At 43.3% G+C, this 21624-nt stretch overlaps 1 protein-coding gene across 4 annotated transcripts in view; it reads right to left on the bottom strand.

Annotated features, from left to right (window-relative positions):
* Window positions 1-18541: 18541 nt before the first annotated feature.
* PTPN22 (protein tyrosine phosphatase non-receptor type 22) overlaps window positions 18542-21624 on the bottom strand; it is a 67229-nt gene continuing 64146 nt past the window's right edge. For 3 of the 4 annotated variants that reach the window (XM_061631964.1, XM_061631966.1, XM_061631967.1), the window contains one exon: window positions 18543-20818. In XM_061631964.1, the coding sequence (XP_061487948.1) occupies window positions 20754-20818 (65 nt within the window). In that variant the 3' untranslated portion in view covers window positions 18543-20753. Of the gene's footprint in view, window positions 20819-21624 lie in introns of all 4 variants that reach the window. The other variant, XM_061631965.1, reaches the window with a different exon arrangement.

The raw sequence follows: 21624 nt of genomic DNA, 5'->3' as shown, positions 1-21624 counted from the left end.
CATTAGACCATTTTAATGTTCTGATCTTAAGCCATTGGGGGCGGGGACTTTGAAACATGACTCAAGTGGGAAATTTTTGCACAAAATGTAGGGTAAATCCCATTGAATTCAGTGGAAATTTGAAGTAAACATGCGTAGGATCAAGCTGCATATTGTTTTAGGTTTGGTAATGATACTTTATAGTAATGGTTTTCACAGGAACAAATGGATCATTGAATAAATAAAATTCATTTCACAATCTCGTTTTCATAGACCAAGGAATAACCAGAAAGAGCTATGTAAAACACAAGGTTAATCTGTTAGCTGTTGAGTTTTGCAAAGAACCAGAGCTGCATTGTTTGTTGTCTGTAATTACCAACAACTTCCTTTACTCCCTGATCCTGTAAAATATAATTATGGGTTTGGGGTTGAGATGGTTGATTTCTATGAGTCCCTTTCCAGCCTCAGATTTGGAACCCTGCACCTGAGGATGAGAATCCCACTCTGCAGGCCAGATGATTTACCTTTGTTAGTCTAATAGAGTGGCCAGGTGAGTTAGTGGGCCTGTCAAGTGCCCATTAACTGGGCCAGGGAGATCCTGTTGTTATAGAAACTCTTCAGGAGAGCCCCCCTCCCTTCCTGAGGCCAAGGAGAGGCTTGTGTTTTTTAGTTGGGTCTGAGGGAAGGCTGGGAACTGGAGGCAGGCAGAGAGACTGGCTCTCTGCCCCATGGCTTTAGGGTGCCTCCTGTAAGCCTGATGGAAAAGAAAGATCTATTGGACTGCTGATGCTTTGAACCCCTCCATCTTAAGCTCAAGTTGGAATGTGTGTAAATAAACAAACCATATTTCATAAAGACTACAGTCTCCACTGACCTTCTTTCCAAGGAAACCAAACCCCAGTTAAGTGCAGGCACCCCTGGTGATCTCCCACTGCTCGGAGATTGGAGTGGCGCGCCACAATATAAATTGGCCCAGTGAGTTTTGAAAGTGATCTTTCATGCAAGGATAAATGTTTTTCCCTCCCCAATTAGCACTATACAGAAGTCTGTTAACAGATGTTTTGGAAGCTTTGTTTCATCATATAGTGCATTTGGTGCACATTTTCTATCCTAGTTATCTCTGCAAGTCCTGCAGTATGGTCCCTTCATCCTGAAGTGTCAATACTCAACTCAGATCGGCGGGCTGCCTTCATAGAATCATAGAATAGTAGAATTGGAAGGGGCCTATAAGGCCATCAAGTCCAACCCCCTGCGGAATGCAGGAATCCAAATCAAAGCATTCCTGACAGATGGCTGTCCAGCTGCCTCTTGAATGCCTCCAGTGTCGGAGAGCCCACTACCTCTCTAGGTAATTGATTCCATTGTATGGCTGTAACAGTTAAGACGTTTTTCCTGATGTCCAGTCGAAATCTGCTTCCTGCAAATTGAGACCATTATTCCGTGTCCTGCACTCTGGGACGATCAAGGAGAGATCCTGGCCCTCCTCTGACAACCTTTCATGTACTTGAACAGTGCTATCATATTTCCCCTCAGTCTTCTCTTCTCCAGGCTAAACATGCCTAGTTCTTTCAGTCTCTCCTCATAGGGCTTGGTTTCCAGTCCCCTGATCATCCTTGTTGCCCTCCTCTGAACCTGTTCCAGTTTGTCTGCATCCTTCTTGAAGTGCGGAGACCAGAACTGGACGCAGTATTCAAGATTGTTGTAATGAGTTAAAATTTAAAAGGTTGTACTGAAATAAAATCAAACAATGCTAAGTAAAACATATGCTTACCTCCCTTGTGAAAAGTATGGGAGCCTAACCAGTGCTGAATAGAGGGGAACTAATACTTCACGTGATTTGGAAACTATACTTCTGTTAATGCAGCCTAATAAAGCATTTGCCTTTTTTGCAGCCACATCACACTGTTGGCTCATATTCAGCTTGTGATCAACAATTCCAAGATCCTTCTCACATGACATATTGCTGATCCAAGTATCCCCCATCATCTAACTGCATTTGGTTTCTTTTTCATAAGTGTAGAACTTTGCATTCATCCCTGTTGAATTTCATTCTGTTGTTTTCAGCCCAGTGCTCCAGCCTATCAAGGTCCCTTTGAATTTTGTTTCTGGCTTCCACGGTATTAGCTATGCCCCTCAAATTTGTATCATCTGCAAATTTGATAAGCATGCTCTGTACCTCCTCATCCAAGTTGTTAATAAAAATGTTGAAGAGCACTGGGCCCAGGACCGAGCCCTGTGGTACCCCACTCGTTACTTCTGCCCAGTTTGAGAAGGAACCGTTGATAAGCACTCTTTGAGTACGATTCTGGAGCCAACTGTGGATCCATCTGATAGTTGTTCCATCCAGCCCACATTTAGCTAGCTTGCTAATCAGAATATCATGGGGCACTTTGTCAAAAGCTTTGCTGAAGTCGAGGTATATTATGTCCACAGCATCCCCACAGTCTACAAGGGAGGTTACCCAGTCAAAAAATGAGATAAGATTGGTTTGGCAGGATTTGTTCTTCATAAATCCATGTTGGCTCCTAGTCATCACTGCATTGTTTTCAAGGTGCTTACAGATTGACTGCTTTATAATCTGCTCCAGAGTTTTTCCAGGGATTGATGTTAGGCTGACTGGTCTGTAGTTCCCCGGTTCCTCCTTTTTTGAAGATAGGGACAACATTAGCTCTCCTCCAGTCATCCATCACTTCACCAGTCCTCCATGATTTCGCCTTCCTTAAATAGCACTCCCTTCTTATTTGCCTTGCTACCTTAAAGCATTAAGAAATTCTGCTGTTTTTCATATGACTCTAGAAAGCATTTGAGCTTGAACAGATCACACTTATTTAATAAAGAAGCAGCAGCAGCAGGCAGGCTGAGAAACTAGGTCACGCAGATATTTCTGTTAATCACTGGTAGAGGAAACTCTGTTATTCTGTATTTTATAGAAGACCAAAGTTGGTAACTGGAATACAGAATAAAAAGATGAGAGTCTGGCAGAAGGAATAAAACTCAACCATACACCTGCTTATGAAAGATATGCTTTAGACATTTCTGTCTCACTATTATACAGGATAAGAATTTTGCATTACTTAAACCAAACAAAATAGAACATAGGGACATAAGCTGCCTTATACACAGTCAGACCATCTACCTCAGTTTTCTCTACTCTGACTGGCAGTGGCTTTCCAGAGTTTCAGAATAGAAGCCCTATCTGGAGATCCTTGAGATTGAACCTGGGATCTTCTGTATACAAAACAGATGCTCTACCAGTGAGCTATGGCCCAGCCACTATGCTGAGTTTGTTCTAGAGCATACTTTCAGATCACAGTGAGCGATAGTGAGGGCCAATGGTGCCCCTTGTGAACTGAGTGTGTACCCTAAAGAGGAGTGGACAGAAGGTCGATCCTACTTTACCAGTGAATCTCTGGATTATTTGCAGTAGATTAACAAGGATTTTTTCCCTTGTTGTTTTAACAACAACAACAAGGATGCAGGCACACAGACTAAATTAAACTGCTATAATGCTATAATGAAGAAAGCCTGAGGTAACCAGGAATAGACTATGAGCTTAGATCAGTTCTGGAACACAAACAAATCTCATATTTTCAGCAATGCAGAGACACCATGTTCTTTACTGCCAAGTACATGTGTTTCGCACCTGGCTCCAGTTGAGAGATCTTGGGGTTCTAGTAAAACAAAGCAATCCTGCACAAAACCAAGTAAAGCCTGATGTCTGCCCTCCTCTGCTCTAAAACATGCCTTACCAAATTTTTTTTAAAAAAAATAACATCGGGGTTTCTAGAGGACAGGGTGTTGATGACATGTACCGTGGGGAGGTTGTCGCACCAAAAATGGACTGAGGAATTGCCCAGTTTGTCCGGCCAAAGGTGTATGGCCACGACAATGGGGAAGAACTCCAGAAGGGTCAGGTCTCTGGTTAGGCCAGCCTGCGCCCAATTCTGTGGCCAGCTGCCATGACACCATGAGTCATGGAAAATGACCCCAAAACCGCAGGAACCTGAGGCGTCGGAGCTCACCTGTAGCTCCGCTTCCAACAGGCGATCCTTTCTCCATAAGGAGACCCCATTGAATTCCCGCAGGAAGGTGGACCAAACTGCCAGGTCCTCCCGGAGAGCGGCTGTAACACGTGTGTGATGGTGGGAACGGGGGATCTGTTCTTCCACCAGGAACTGGGAGAGGCATCTGGGGAGAAGAGGGGAGACAAGGCTGCAAGCTGGATGAGAACCCACCACTGACCGCATCTGGTCCACAAGCCAGACGTTCAGTATTCCAATCTAAAGAATACTTAAAGCATACTTTGAGTTGAGAACACAACATGGTTAAGAAAATGGTCCCAGCAGGTAGAAATTTTTGAAAACACAATGGTATATCTGCTGTCAGCACTGCCACATTAAGTGTTTCTGCCTTGCCTTCCAGCCTCAGTATCCAAAGGTGGCTAACACCGCGGATTAAAACAATGTAAAAATATGTCAAAGCACAATTTAACAAACACTATAGCATGTCAGCTATCAAGTATTGAAGGCATATATCCTGGATGTCGCCCTGGGCTCCTGCTGGCAGGAAGCATGGGGTATAAATCAAATAATAAAGAAAAAAAGAAATAAAAATACACCAAACACTGGGAGTATTTTGACAGTATATGAGCAAAATATATCAAACTCCACAAATGAAATTTTTTGAGGACAGTTGTGGGGGGTCAAATTCATTTCAGCTGTAATAAATAACCTGCTGGATTCTCTATGTAGCTGGAACGTAGCTATTTTTTCATTCTGCTTGGATTCTACTGGGTATTGATTGAAATTTTCCAACTATTTCACAAACAGAAGCTTGTCCAATTTGGGGGGGGGGACATACATTCCTGTCTGCTTTCTTAAACTTGATACTGTTCATTATAAGAGAACACAATAGAAATCCCAGTACACTATATAGCAGGGGTGAGGAATTCATGGCCCTCCAAATGACCTACAACTCCCATCATCCCTGCCCATTGGCCATGATGGCTGGGACTGAAGTCCAACAACATCTGCACGTTTCCCACCTTCCTATACAGTTTTCACATTTACTGGAATTCTTACCTTCTGTACTAAGAGTTAATCGGGTTTATGCTGCAAATCTATGCCCCCTTCCCTGGGATTAAGAACAAAGTGGGACTTGCCTCAAACATCTGTAGGAGTGTCATTTGTATTGAACACAGTTGCTAGACATTCTGCATTTTAAAAGACAATTGGTTTTTAAAGGCATTTGGTTCGGGGTCTTCCATACCATATAAATATGAACCAAAATACTTTAGAGTTAAGAGGAGATAATTCTTCAAAGCAAACAAGCCCTCAAAATGCTGTTTGATGTAGTTCTGTAAACTGTAGCTGCCCTAGGCTGACAAGCAGCCATTGCTAAAATCTTCCTCGCCTTACAAACTAAATACAGAAGTAGTCTGAACTAGAAGTGCATATTGAAAGACTAGGAATTAAATTGTTATTTGGCTTGTGTTTTTCCCCCTTTCACACAACTTTAGATTTCCATTATTTAAAATAGGCTTGTAATTTGCCACTTCCCAGCTCATCTGGAGCACAGTGTTTACCCCACAGGAGATAAGCGAGAGACAGACTTCACTAGCATTCTCTTCTGGAACAGAAAAAAAATCCAGCCATGCCTGCAGTCATCTCAACAGTGCCCAACAGAAGTCTACCTTCAGCTAAGTACTTACACACTGGATTATTTTTCACTCTCCAAAGGATGGCTGCTTGGAGAATGAGAAGAGCCCCAAGTCTCACATTCACTCACCTTAGTGCTTCCAGCCTAAAGAAAGGGCCTTACTTACATATATTGTAACTGTAAATGGTGAATTGCCAAGAACATCCAACACAGTCACATTTTACTTCAAAGGAGGAAACTTTCCCAAAATAAGGGGATTGGTAAAAAGAAGTTGAAAGGCAAAGTCAAGAAAGTCAAATCTTGGGAGTTGTTTAAAACCACAATATTAAAAGTTTATCTGGAATGTATGCTGTGGATCAATAATACCACCAGACCCAAGATGATACCAGTATGGTTAATAAGCAGAGTCAAAGAAGTTATTAGAGGTGCAACATAAGAAGAGCCTGCTGAATCAGGCCAATGGCCCATTTAGTCAAGTATCCTGTTCTCACAGTAACCAACCAGTTGCACATGGGAAACCTGCAAGCAGGACCTGAGTGTAAAGATCACTATCCCCTCCTGCAGTTTCCAGCAACTGGTATTTGGAAACACCATAGCCTAAGAAGGTGGCTTCCTTTAGAAAATGGAAATTTGGTGCAAATGAGAATAAAAAGGAACACAAATTTTGCCAAAATAAATGCAAGCAAAACAATAATGTATACTAAAAGAAGAACCTGAGCACACTGCTAAAAACAAAGACCAATAACAAAAAATCCTTTACATATATTAGTAGGAGACCAACTAGGGAGGCGGTTGGACCTTTAGGTGACAAGGGAGGCAAAGGTGTGCTAAGGAAAGATAAGGAAATTGCAGAGACGTTGAATGAATTATTTGCATCTGTGTTCACGGCAGAAGATACAGGGCAGACAGCTATGCCTGGACTAGGGACAGAAACACACACACTGTTATGCTGGTTCCAGTGCATCTCCACCTCTCTCCTGAGAACCGAGGTACATGATACTAGTCAAACCCCACCTCTTTTTATTGTAAAACCTGGTGGGAGAAGCTTGAGTGCATTTTTGTAAAAATCCAGCTTCAAAGAGACTTCGCAACTGATCGGCAGATCAACCCATTTCCCTTCAGGTGTGCCTAATGGAAACGCTTTGATCTGGCAACTAGCGTGTCTACAGTCTAACTCTTGCAGGAAAGGAATCTGAGTAATTGAGGCAGGAAGTGGTGAAAAGAGATGAAGTTCTGGGCCTTCCTGACATTAAAAAATGACAAATTGCCAAATCCAGATGGCATCCACCCAAGAGTTCTTAAATAACTCAAATGTGAAATTGCTGATCTGACAAAAATATGTAATTTGTCTCTAAGATCAATCTCCATATCAAAGGACTGGAAAGTATCTAATGTAACAACAATTTTTAAAAATGGATCCAGTGGGATTCTGGAAATTATGGTTAGCTTAATGTCTATTCTCTGAAAACTAGTATTGTTAAAAATAAAATAACCATGCCTATAGAACAAGCTTTCTTGAAGCAGAACCAGCATAGCTTCTGCAACGGTAAGTCATGTCTCATTTTGAGAGTGTCAATAAGCATATAGATAGATGTTATTTAGTTGACATAGTGTACTTGGATTGTCAAAAAACATTTGACAAAGTACCTCACCAAAGACTCCTGAGTAGCTTAGCAGTCATAGAATAAGAGAAGAGACCCCCTTATGGATCAGGAACTGGTTAAGTAACAGGAAATAGAGAGCAGGAATAACTGACGGATCTCCCAATGGAGGAATGTAGAAAGTGGAGTCCCCCAAGGATCAGTACTGGGGCCTGTGCTTTTTAATGTGTTCATAAACCATCTAGAGTTAGAGGTGAGCAGTGAGATAGCCAAGTTTGGTGATACTAAATTGTTCAGAGTTGTTAAAACAAAGAGGGATTATGAAGAGCTCCAAAAGGACCTCTCCAAACTGAGTGAACGAGCAGTAAAATGGCAAATGGAGTTCAATGCAAGTGTAAAGTGATACATGTCAGGGCAAAAAAATCTTACGTTCACATATACACTGATGGGGTCTGAACTGGTGGTAACTGACCAGGAATGAGATGGTAGGGTTGTACTGGATAGCTTGATGAAGGTGTCAGCCTGGCTTGCAGTAACTGTGAAAAAAGCAAATTGCATGCTAGGGATCATTAAGAATAAATAAAACTGCCAGTATCATAATGCCATTATACAAATCTGTGGTATGCATCACATTTTGAATACTGGATACAGTTCTAATCTCACTTTGAAAAGTATATTGTAGAATTGGGGGAAAATTTAGAAAAGGGCAGCCAAATGATTTAATGGATAGAGCAACTCTCCTATGCGGAAAGGTTACAACATTTGGGGCTTTTTAGTTTAGAGAAAAGATGAGTAAGAGGCAACATGATACAAGTTTATTAAGAAGTATACTCATGGTATCGAGAAAGGGGATAGAGAGATGTTTTTCTCCCTCTCTTAGTACTAGAACTCATTTCTCCTGTGCATCCTGAGCTCCTTGTCTACTAGAACTCCCCTGGAGAAGATCTGTGTCTTGTTAGCAGGCAATGACATATTTATTACTACTCAGGTGGCAAAGTTTGCTTTAGCTGCAGGAAAAGTAAGAGCTGCCTATCTAAAACACCATGCAGGATGTGTGGACTGTGCCCCAGCACCATTCTGATGGTAGCATCTATGTATTTAGATATGGGGTGGGTTAAGGTATTTTCCAGGAGAGTAAATGTTACTTGAATTGTACTGCTGCTCTCCATTTTATGCTGAAGAATTCTGTTTTATTGTAATATGATCTGTTTTTAAATATGTATTTTGTATTTTCTTATATTTGTTTAATTGTGGTGGCCTATGGCTTTGAACAATAAAGATTTCTTCACTCTTCACTAAAACTTGTGGACATCCAATGAAGCTGAATGTTGGAAGATTCGGGAGAGACAAAAGAAAGTACTTCACTCAACACATAGTTAAACTATGGAATTTGCTCCCAGAAAAGGCAGTGATGGTCACCTATTTAGATGGCTTTAAAAGAGGATTAGACAAATTCATGGAGAATAAGGCTGTCAGTAGCAACTAGCCATCATGGCTGTGCTCTGCCTCCATAGTCGGAGGTGGCATGCTTCCAAATACCAATTGCTGGAAACAGCAGGAATGAACAGTGCTGTTGCACTCAGGTGCTATTTGTGTGCTTCCTATAGGCATCTAGTTGGCACAGTGAGAATAGGATTCCGGACTAGATGCATTATTGAGCTGATTCAGCAGACTCTTCTTATGTTCTTATGCTTCTAGTCAATGAGAAATGTGCTGAACAAATAAAATATGCTAAACACCCACAAGAAATAACACCTTTTCTTGTTAATCTGTTTACTGAAAACATACTTAAAAGGATAAAAACTGGTACAATCTCACAAAACAGAAAGAAAATAAGTTTGATTACTCCCAAATCTGCCCTTAACACCGGGTTTCTTTCTATAAAAAATAACAAACACATTTCAGCAGTGTATGTTTATTTGTAATTAAATCCTTCACGGCAAATTCAACATGCCTGTGAACTGAGTAATTATGAAAATCAAAATTTGTACACAGAGTACTAAAACAGTTGGCAAGCTCTCTGTTGTGCAAATTTTTGAGTTCAATGTTTCCTATTAGCATTCACCTAATTAAAAATGTCTTCATAAATGGATGAAGTATAAATTGCACCTTGATTGCTATAGGATTTTCTTTAGTGCTTTCCCAAAATCAGAAAGAGACTTCACTAAAAGAGAGGAGGTTCTGCAGCCCAATCCATGTAGAAACAGATTGGCTAGCAACAGTCTCACTGCACTAGCATTGTAGGACAGTCGAAGATGAACAACACTGTACTCTTGTGGTGCCCCCTGAAGAAGAAGAAACATAACTAGCGTATCCAGTGCATTGTCAGTTCTTCCTGCCACTCATTCTACACTAGTAGAGGAAATATGACCTCAGATCTGCAAGAATGTCATTACAGATCCGAGACTTCATTAAGTTGTATTGATGAATGGGTGTGCAGATATGACTGGCATGAATGTTCTGCCCTACGCCATTTGCAGATTCAACTTTTTTATTATTAGGAAGACCCACGTGCCATTTCTTTTTTTAAAAAAAATACAGCACCTTCCACAAAATTAGTTGTCTCTATTGAACTTGTACATATTATTTCTTAAATCCTCTGAAACCTAAAAAGTCACATCACGCCATACATTTAAATCAATTTTATACCAACGGTCAGGGCTTCCCCCAAAGAATCCTGGGAAACTGTTAAGGGTGCCAGTCTCACAGATTACTATTCCCAGCACTCTTAAACTTGTTGGAAGTGGGGCAAGAGCAACTCCTATTTTGTTCTTTTATGTTCCAGAAGGGAGAGTTAGGGTCCTCCAGGTGGATAGGCTTGATTACCTTTACCTGTGATGCTCTGACTGACTTCCTTCCATTGTTAGACTGATACACCTTAAGGATGCCCCTCCTTCCGCCCTTTCCTCTCTTCTACAACTGTCAGAGACACCGTCGTCTCTGCTCTCTCTCTCCTAGCCATGAGGGCGACTCCCAAGCCTGGGCGTTGCACTTCCAACATAGTTAGTTAGAAATAGGTATGCCTTTCTATCTACTATGTATTTCTATAAATAAAGTAGCTTTTCTCAGTGATCTCAATGCAGGGTAAAAGCCTGCTTTCTTAGGTAAAAGCACACACTGGCACACAAGCATTTCAGACCGCTGTTGTTCTCTGCTTAACAAATATACAAATTTACACAACAACAAAACTAAGTTCCCAGGATTCTCCATGACTGTACAAGTGGTATATGAGTGCTGTAAACGTAAGTGTGCCTGAGCCATTATTCACATATCTGCCCCACTCACATACAAAGCCAAGGATAGGATTTACTCTTACACTATTGTTACATGCACCCCAATCTCCGAGCACTGCAAGATTTCCAGGGGTTCCAGCGCTTACCTGGGGTTCAGTTTCCTTGGAATGAAGGTCAGCAGAGACTATGGTGTCCTTAGGATGTTTTTATTTACACACACACACACAAAGTGCATAAGGTGGAAGGGCTCATAGCACTAACACTCCAACATATCTTGTTTCTCCATTAAGTTTCTAGGGGAGTCCCCAAAGCCATGGATTGGGGTTCAGCACAGAGACAGAGGCCAGCCTCTGTGTCTTTCCAGCTTCCAGCTCCACATCAGACTCCCACACAAAATCTACCTCCTGCCCCAACCAGGTGAAGGGGAAGGCTGCCGTTGTTCCTATGGCAACACATCTTGTCTTGGCCAAATCTTTAGACATGTCGATCAGGTACCTGACACACCCATTAACCCAACAAAAAGCTGGCTTTACCAGCACAGCAGGTTTCTCTGCTAAACTTCCATGTATACAGATTCAAAATCACAGGCTGGAAGGGGACCCAAAGACATCATCCAGACCAACCCCCCAATTCTGTAACACTATAAAGAACACAGAGGAGAGGGGTGCTGATCGTCTCCCCTCTGCCCCCCCATCAGTCATCTCCTTTGTGACTCTGTATGTGAATAAAGCAGACAGCCAAAAAGAAACACACGTCTCACCCCATTAAACCTAAATTAGAGGCCAGAGATACTCTGTCTACACCAAGTTCAGTACTCAAGTACATTCTGTCAGCCTCAGTATACATAAGAATCTCTCCTAGGAAGGTAAACACAAATTGGATATTTGCTATTTTAAAGGCCAGTTCACTTTCTGAAAATAGAAACAGGGATTCTAAATTTAGGCCTAGCTCTCAGTGAAGCAATAAATTTGGGTTCAGGCTTGGGGGGGGTGTGGAGACTGACCTGCTTGAATAAAAAACCATTCATTTCACAGATCACACTAAATGTTAGATACTAGCCTACAGTGCAATCCTAACCATATCTACTCAGAAGTAAGCCCTATTGAATTCAACAGGATAGGTGGGGCTAGGATTGCAGCCCAAGGCTCCCATACTGGGAAGGGGTTTGACTGGAGCAAAGACCCCCTTCCACCCACACCAAAACAGCTCCACCTGTGGGCTGACACCTGTGTTACTCACTATTCTGGTGCAGAGCTCCCCATTCCACCTGCTGAAAATACAGGAAGGCAGAAGTACTTCCCACCAGCAGTAGCCCACAGAAAGTCCTAAAATGGGATGTTCTGGAAAGGAGTGTTGTGAGTGAGGGTGGAGCCTGATAGTAGGCCAGCTGCAAGCTGGTGTGGCCCAGAACAGGGGTTTGCCTGCCACCCCACTTGGTGTCTCAGTCAGCATGAGTGGCAGAGCTGTGGATGTGGCGGTGGATATGGCATTCTGTCATGCCCCACAGCTGCCCAGCTGGGCTTAGGCTTGTTCTATTCATTTTATACTTTACATGCTAATTTTCAGTACATAGAAATGTTTTTACATGAGGGGGCTTTGCATCTGTGTGAACTAGGGTTGCCAGGTCGGAACCATCCAAAAACCTGAGAAAATGGTGGCGGGCCCTGGTGACGTCATGGGGCGGGCCCTGGTGACGTCACGGGGCGGGCTGTAGTGACATCATTAAACATGACACTTTGTATCAACCACAGTTGCTTGGAGCATACCATTCAAAAAAAAATTCTCTGATTGGAGATTAAAATAGAAATCTTACCTAAAATAGGGTGTTCCTCGGTCCATCTGAAGTGACAAGGTCATTCTTTCTCACAAGCTTATGGTGATGCAAAATGGAAATGGACTGCCTTCAAGTTGATCCCAGATAGGGTCTTCATGGTAAGCAGTATTCAGACAGAGGTGGTTTACTATTGCCTTCCTTTGAGGCTGAGAGGCAGTGACTGGTCACCCAGGGAGCTTCATGGCAGTGTGAGGATTCGAACCCTGGTCTGCCAGGTCACAGTTCAACGCCTTTAGGGAACATTTAATCTAGTTTACTTGCTTCTGGCAAGAAGGGTTTACGTGCCCTCAGGCCAGGCCATTATTGGAAGAAAGGAGCTTAGTGTTGCAGAGATGTTAGATGGGAGCACAGATGGATGCCCTTGAAGGCAACAACTGTAAACATGCTTATTAAGGAACTAAGCCCCATAGAACTCAACAGGACTTACTTCTGAGTAGATATGGTTGCAGCCATGTTAAACAAATTAAACCAGAACTATCACTAGAAGTTAAAATGATGAAACTGAGGTTATCATACTTTGGACACATCATGAGAAGACATGATTCGCTAGAAAAGACAACAATGCTGGGAAAACCCATCTGGCTGGTTGTCCAGTCACTCTTTTTGTGGGTTGAGCTCTATTTTTATTACTCATCATTTATAAGCTGGGTATCTTGAAGAGAAGCAAACTGCTTCACTGTCAGATTTTATCATTTTGTCCCTCACGCCAAAATCTCATGTACTGAGAATGCTTCATGACTATCTTGGCTTGTGCTCCTCTATTGTAATCTGTGATTTTGCTAACAACAACAGCTGCAAAGTGAGTTTTTAATCTACATTTACTTAAGACATACGTTTGTTGTTCATTGGGTGAAGGCTGAGTAAACTGCTACATCAGACAATAATTTGCATTAATTAAATTATTTTGTAGAACCCAAACTTTCTTGTAGGCCTGTAGGAGTTTCATAGGCACTAATGCAGGGGCCTAGTGGGTAATCCAGCCCTGCACACAAGTATGCCACAATGCTGCTGGAGGAACCGTTGGATCAGAGTAAAGGCCCTTCATATCAGAAGCTATATGCCTCTGTGTACCATTTGCTGGGAATCACAAGTGGGGGCAGTGCTGCTGCACTCGGGTCCTGCTTGTGGGCTTCCCACAAGCATCTAGGTGGTCACTGTGCAAACAAGATGCTGGACTAAATGGGCCTTTGGCTGATTCAGCAGGGCTCTCCTTATGTTCTTCAAACCCAGCATCCTGTGTCCACCGCATCCTGTAAGCTCACAACCAGACAGCAAGGCGATAGACCAGGGATTTGCAAACTCACCACCACCACTACTTGAACATTACTGAGGGTCTTGGCAGACCACTTAATGACTTTTTTGCCTGCTGAAGCAATTGAATGGTTTTTAATTGCATCAAGATGAAACGTCTTATAAAAGATTATACAAAATAAGAATAATCTTTTATAGTGCTTGGGAAAATAGCAGGGAGTAGAAAAAGAGGAAGGCCAAACAAGACATGGATTGATTCCATAAAGGAAGCCATATGATTCCATAAAGGCATGCCTACCAAGATCCTGCTGTGCGTGTTTCTTGGCTGTTCTGGACCTCGTCCCGGCTATCTACAGCAAGATAAAGGTGGAGGGACAGGCACATCAGCGCTGAGAATTGTTCAGCCCACAGCCGCCCCCCCTGTCTCTGAGGTTATGCAGCCCACCGCTCTCTCTGCCCCCCCTCTGAGGTTATGCAGCCCATCTCCCTGGGGTTTGCCTGGCTGCCTGCCTGGGCCCTGCCTGCCTGGGGTCTGCCTGCCTGCCTGGGCCCTGCCTGCCTGGGGTCTGTCTGGGGCCTGCCTGCCTGCCTGGGGTCTGCCTGCCTGCCTGCCTGCCTGGGGTCTGCCTGCCTGTCTGCCTGCCTGGGGCCTGCCTGCCTGTCTGCCTGCCTGGGGCCTGTCTGTCTGCCTGCCTGCCTGCGTGCCTGGGGTCTGCCTGCCTGCCTGGGGTCTGCCTGCCTGGGGCCTGCCTGGGGTCTGCCTGGGGCCTGCCTGCCTAGGGCCTGCCTGCCTAGGGTCTGCCTGGGGTCTGCCTGGGGTCTGCCTGCCTGGGGCCTGCCTGCCTAGGGCCTGCCTAGGGCCGGCCTGCCTAGGGTCTGCCTGCCTGCCCCCCCACTCTCTCTCACTCACTCACTCACTGCCCAAAGAGCCTACGAACCGGCCTCCAACCTGCTCCTCATGAAAAGCAGCCTTCTCATCCCGAGCTGATTCAAACGATGAGGTGCTCTAGCGGCCGCGAAGGAGACTGCAGGGCACCGCCTCAACTCCTCCTCCTGTCTCTCCAGAAAGGGTGGGAAGGCGGCCAGCCACAGCCTTCACGCATGCATGTGTCAATCACACATGCATGCCTGAGGGGGCCAATGAAAAGCCGGAGATCCACCAGTTTAAATGAAGTATTGCCGGAGGCCGGAGACGGGCCCTCTTTTGCCGGAGAGTCCGGCAGAAAACCGGAGACCTGGCAACCCTAGTGTGAACCCCCATATGCAGAATGAAGCGATACAATGAAGACCCATGTTTACCAGTCAAGTAGTGCAATCCATAAGGTATTCCATGTTCTCAAAATACCCTGGATGAGATTTACGTATTTGCAAGGACTACACTTCCACAGAAGGGAGGGAGAGTGCTGACTGGATGGAAGAGACCCATGTGCTCAGCCCAGCTCACATAGAGTATTTACACACTCCCTAGTTGAGATCATGTGACTGGGCAGTTTCCATGCCACTCTGTGTGCATGCATGCATGCAAATTAGAGCAGGCCTTTTTCCTTGCCAAGATTTGATGTTGCACTGTGATAACTTCCTACATTATAGAATCTACCAATTATTCACACACTACCACCTGCAGCAAGTAGTTTCTACCAGCTCAGATAAGATGTACATGTTCTTGTCCCCTCGCTGGATCTTCACCTTGTAGTGGTGAGTGGGCTTGCGTGTTCCAATTAACCCTGTGAGCAATGCCGTCGGGAGTCATGTATTCCCAGCAGGGTCACCCATGGCGGTAAGGTCAAGGGAGAGGAACCAGACAAAGAATGATCCAAGAAAGTCCTCAACAGCAGAACAGGCGAAGGATAACATTGTGTACGTTACAATGGCTGTGAAGGTGGATGAAGGCTACAGCAGATAAGACTTCCAATTGTCGTGGTATCCATGCCATTGCATCAAAGCCTTTTTCTGTCAAGATTGTGTGTTGATCGTCGTGCACTGATCTCCCCACATAAAACAAATTCACGCACAGGCGTCTTCCAAGCAAACCAAACTAAAAGTCCTATGTGATCGGCGAATGGTGATGGGGGCAGGACTGTGAAATCTGGAAGCCCCTAGTCATGGACCGGCACATGGGTAGCGGATACAGACTCAGTCGTCCTGGCTCAAAGACCGAGGCAGTTGAGTAGTTCGGCAGCTATAGCTACGACTGAGCAGTCCTATTCTGGATCCACTCTGCTCACCCCATATGGGGAGGAGGCTAGAAAAGGTGCCCTAAACATAGTCTGCCTCATCTCTCTCCCTGACTGGATTACTGCGTCCAGTGGGGTCACCACTTAGTGGTCGCAAAAGACAATTGAACTTTGGAACATGGAATATACGGACATAGCTGGACAATACAGATAGTAAATGTCCTGAACGCAGGACTGCCATCATCGTGAGGGAGTTGAGACATTTTAATATTGATATAGCAGCACTCCAAGAAACTCAAAGAGCAGGAGAAGGACAACTGAAGGAAGAAAAAGGAGGTTACACCTTCTTCTGGAAAGGACTGCCTGAACAAGAATGACAAATACATGGAGTAGGCTTTGCTATTAAAAATGATCTTGTGAAGCTCTTGTCAGAAGTTCCTATTGGCATTAATGAACAACTCTCAACTCTCCAGTTAAAACTTGCCAAAAACCACCAGGCAACTATTCTAAGTGCTTTTGCACCAACATTAAATGCTGATGAAGACATCAAGGAAATTTTTTATAACCATCTGGACACCATCTTATCAGAGATACTTAAGGAGGATAAAATTATCCTCTTGGGTGATTTCAATGCAAGAATTGGGCGTGATTTCGATGTATGGCCAGAAACCATTGGGAAAGGAGTTGGCAATAGCAACCTGAATGGCATTCTACTTCTGACTAAATGTGCAGAGCATAATCTTATTACAAACACACTCTTTCATCAGAAAAATAAATTTAAAACATCATGAAAGCACCCTCAGTCAAAACACTGGCATCTGCTTGCAAATCGCCTCCTGCCGATCTCAGACGATGTCCTCCCCGAATCTCAAAATGGTTTCCGCCCTTCCAGGGGGACAGTGGACATGATCTTCACTGCACAAGAACTTCAAGAAAAATGCTGGAGCAGAATTGACCTTTATATATGGCATTTATTGATCTGACTAAGGTCTTTGACACTGTGAATCGAACCGCTCTCTGGACCATCCTTCTGAAAACTGGATGCCCTTATAAAATTGTGAATATTTTGCAACTCCTTCATGACAATGACAATTTTGGATGACAATGGCTTTCAGAGCGATCCATTCACAGTCAGATCAGACGTAAAGCAGGGATGTGTCATTGCTCCTACCTTATTTGCTATCTTCACTGCTATGATTCTACACCTTATTGAGGGGAAACTTCCTACTGGTGTGGAAATCCTATATTGAACAGATGGAAAGCTTTTTAATCTTAGTAGGCTCAAAGCAAAATGTAAGGTAATGTCAATCTCTGTCATAGAACATCAATATGCCGATGATAATGTTGTGTCCGCACATTCAGAGAAAGATCTTCAAGCTATCCTAAATGTTTTTGCAGAAGCATATGAAAAGCTTGGGCTCTCACTTAATATTAAAAAAAACCAAAGTGCTTCATCAACAGGTGCGAACTAGTCCCTCTGCAGCACCATCAATCCAGCTTAATGGTGCGATGCTGGAGAACGTTGATCACTTCTCCTATGTTGGCAGCCATCTCTCTGTAAAAGCTGACATTGATGCTGAAATTCGTCTGAGCTCTGCGAGTGCCGCATTCTCCTGAATGAAGCATAGAGTGTTCAAGGATTGGGATATTCGCAAGGAGACCAAAATGCTTATTTACAAAGCCATTGCACTACCGACCTTACTGTATGCCTGTGAAACATGGACCATTTATAAACGCCACTCCCAACTTCTTGAAAGATTGTACCAATGCTGCCTCCGGAAAATTCTGCAACTTACTTGGGAAGACAGATGGACTAATGTTAGCGTTTTGGAAGAAGCAAAGATTACCAGTGTTGAAACAATGATCCTTCAACATCAGCTTCTCTGGACCAGCCATGTTGTTCCAATGCCTGATCACCGTCTTCCAAAGCAGCTACTTTACTCCCAACTTAAGGATGGAAAACGGAAAATTGGTGGACAGCAAAAGAGGTTTAAAGATGTTCTTAAAGCGAATCTAAAAAAATGTAACATGAACATCAAGAACTGGGAAGTCTTGGCCCATGAACGTCCCAAATGGAGGTCGGCTATTATCAAAGGTGCTGCGGACTTCAAAAAAGCACAAATACAGGGCAAACGGGACAAACAAGCTAAGCGGAAGGCACGTCAGACAAATCCTCATCACGACCATCTTCCACCTGGAAACCTATGTCCTCACTGTGGGAGGCTGTGTGGATCCAGAATTGGCCTTCACAGTCACTTACGGACCCACTGTTAAAGACCTTATCTTGGAAGACAATCTTACTCAGCCATGAGTGATCACCAATGACATGTTCTTCTAGTGTACACAGTTGGAGTCCATTCCCTTGTATAGCAGATCTGGAGAGATTGTAAGTGTCCCTTTCCTCATTTCCAAGCCAGCTCAAATTATTTCAGTGCAGATGAGAGTAGAATAGATGCAAATCTAACAGTGATAGCGGCACTCTCTTGCTAACGATTTTCACATACACTACCCAATTTGCATTCTCTGACTCATTTGTGTTTGTAATTTAAATGAGTCCTTGACCTACATGGCTATCTTAAATTTTTGCTTTTAAGTGGAAACTAGTCCCTTATCTGTCAAGGTTCTGAATATTAGGACTCAATGTAGCTATTGGCAAATCCTAAGTATGCCATTAGAAGTTAAGGTTTTTTTTTTACAGTGCCAATGGTCTTGCTACACACATTTGAGATAAATATGAGATATGCACCACTCTTTAATTTTGTAGAAATTAAGTCTACAGAAACATTAATTGGCATACTAAATAAATAATACGTTTAATTGTATTACATTGCATCTCCCATATAAAGATTCCATTTCATGCTTTAGGATTTATTTTATTTATTCAATTCTGTTTTTAAACAGAAATTAAGGCTAGCTGTCAGCATTGTCTCATTTCTCATCACTAAGGCTGTGGGAACATGAGAATGGTTTTTCTGGCTGCATTTTGAAGTGACTCTGCCCTTGGTTGGACACACCTTCCTTCCCCACTGCTGACTTCAGAACTTTCAGGACTGTCCACAGCAAAGTGTTGGCCCAATCACTGTCTGTAGGCCTCAGCCTACAGTAAAGCATTTCCATTGTCCACACCTGGAAGGGCAACAGGTTGATCTACCAATCAGTTGTGAAATCTGTCTGAAGTGGATTTTTTTTTAAAAAATGCACTCAAGCTGATCTGATCAGGTTTTAGAGTAAAAAGGAGTTTGATTAGCATCATGTGCCTCCATTTTCAGAAAACAGGTGGAGACACAGTGGAACTGGCACAACATTAAGTATGTCTCTATCCTAAGCCTTTGCTCTCCTCTCTTTGGGGAGTACCACATCTCACTTGCTTCAGCCATCTGGATGCCTTTCCACAATGCAAATACCTTATCCTGTAGGCACCCCTGGCTTGCTTGCTTTATTTATTTATTTATATCCTGCCCTTCCTCCCAGCAGGAGCCAGGGCAGCATGCACCTTAGGCATGTATATGAGACACTTGGAACATTAGAACATGGTGGATATTGCTTTGGTGCCAAGTATAAAATCTCGGTTCCAAAATTCAAACCCAGAAACTTGTGGGGAAAGATGTAAATATCTGGTTGCAATATACTGTAATGCTTCGTGAAAAAGACAAATAAAAAGCCTTCAGCGTGTACAGTCATGACTAGTTCAAATCCTGTCATTATTTGAATTACACAAAAGTTTTAATATTCAAGATACACATTTCAGACTCCCAATTTTGAACATTTGGGGAAACAGATCCCAGCTTAAGAAAATTAGGTATTGAGATGCGACTTACCAGAGTATTAATATGGACAGGAATTATTCCTTACACATGAGAGGAGAATCAGGATCAGGGCTGCTTGTAAAAAAAATTAGTTCTATTTCAAAATAAGGCAGCCCAAACTGTTTGCTATTTGTTGATCTCTGAAGGTAGGACATGTGAGGATGCCAACCTCCTCCTTCAGACACACAGGGAAATCACAGTATACCAATATCACAAAAGTGCTTCAGTGTCCACCAGCCATTGCCTGATGTCTGCTACATTCATGCAAACAACATCCTCTGCAGGCATTACAGTAGAGATATCCCCACCAGTTTCTGATATATTTCAAAAGCAAGGAAGCATAAGGGCTAGGCTTGAAAAATCCACAGTTAAATATCACTTATATTCTTGGAACACATGAATTACTAATAAATAACAGTGCCTGTCAGCTTGAACAGAGTAACATTCTTTCACATCATGGCTTACACCTCCACACATCCTGGACTGGGGGCAACAGCTCCAGGTAAGACACTGTGGCTTCAGGAAAGGCATGAGCCCCAGCAGCAACATCCAAGGCCAGTACAAGGGCCAATTCCAAGCAAGCAGAGGTTCCAACAAGGGCTCAGGCAAAAGGCAACTTGAGTGACAGTTTGAAGTCCAAGTAATCCAAAGGTGAGGATCAGGTACAAGAAATAGAGCTAGTAGCAAGACATTGTTCCAGCAGTTCCCCCAGCCTCACATTGAGACTTTTGAGCCAGAGCTTCCATAACTCCAATTTGGGCCCAGCTGCAGCCCCTTATAGGTTTCAGCAGAGAGTCCTTCTCATGAGGACAGCCATACTCCTCAATAGTCCTTTACTCACAAGAAGTCTTCCTCTGCAACTGAACACTCCTCCTGACTGTGAGGGTCTCAAGTCTGGTTCTTGAGGAACCATTGCTCACTTGGGAGTTGTTCTGCCTATGCTTCAGAGGCTAAGCTCCCTTTCTGAGGGAGAAATCCCTGCCAGTCTCACCGCAGGGTTCTGGCTCCTCATCGGCTGTTGTTCTGGGCTGTTCCTAAGTTTCTAGGGGCTCCAGACACAACTTGAAACAGGACTCAACTGGCGGGGGCATGACACATATATACTATCCTGTCTAGTAGCACTATCACAAAAGCCTTTTTGATCCTGTTGCAGACTTCAGTTGTCAAACTGAAGGTCCAAGGCTGCAGTAGAGACAAAGGGCATCCATGAAGTTTTACTAAATGTTCCAACTTGGTGGTGGATCTCTTGGTCCTTTGGGGTTTGAAAATCGATTTGCGAAGCCTGGGACACAAAACCAAGAAAACGTTATGCATGGTCTTACATTTTTATAAGAGATTAGCATACGATTCTCACCCAAGAGTGACATAAAATAGCACATTAAAGTTTACACAAAATGATGAAACAGGCCAGCTGTCTAATTCAGCTAATGACAAGTAAGTATGACATGTAAACATATTTAGGAATAAACATTCCTAAAATTTATTTACTCTGGGAGTGGACAAGTGGAACAGGATGGTGCAACTAACCCCAGAATAAGTACTTTGGAACCCCCTGTAATAATTTCACAATATGTAGCCATCAAGCATTTTTTCTGACCCGAGTTCAACACTCAACAGTTTATCAGAGCAAAAACTCTGGAGTGTATTCCTTTAACAGCGTGTCTAGTAGATGTCTGTTGCATAACAGTAAGAGTGTACAGCGTGGCATGTGCTGGCATTCTCCACACGGCATCTTGTGTAGAAAAGTAGGGCATTTCTAGAATTGCTCCAAATAATCACCTACCCAAAAAAATGGGGGGGGGGCTCCATATGTCCTGAAAAATCCTTCACTGTACCCTTTTCATATTTTCCCCACTGTTTGCAGCAATTGTTCTCATATGTGCTGCTACTCCAGTGCCATTTCTCCGTAGCTGTCCTTCTTCCTTAATGATTCCAGCCAATCAGATCTTATGTAATAAACGCAATCAAGTCATAGTTCCACAGAACCAATACTACATGGCGATACTACAATACCTGTTCAGACTGAGGGCAACAATCATTGTCCTCACTCTGAAATAGCTTCATAACATTCTTGTGTCAAATCTGAAA

This window comes from Rhineura floridana, chromosome 6, assembly GCF_030035675.1.
Source record: "Rhineura floridana isolate rRhiFlo1 chromosome 6, rRhiFlo1.hap2, whole genome shotgun sequence".
NCBI classification, from domain to species: domain Eukaryota; kingdom Metazoa; phylum Chordata; class Lepidosauria; order Squamata; family Rhineuridae; genus Rhineura; species Rhineura floridana.
The sequence above is the reverse complement of the archived record's forward strand: the minus strand, read 5'-3'. Positions and strand labels throughout refer to the sequence as shown.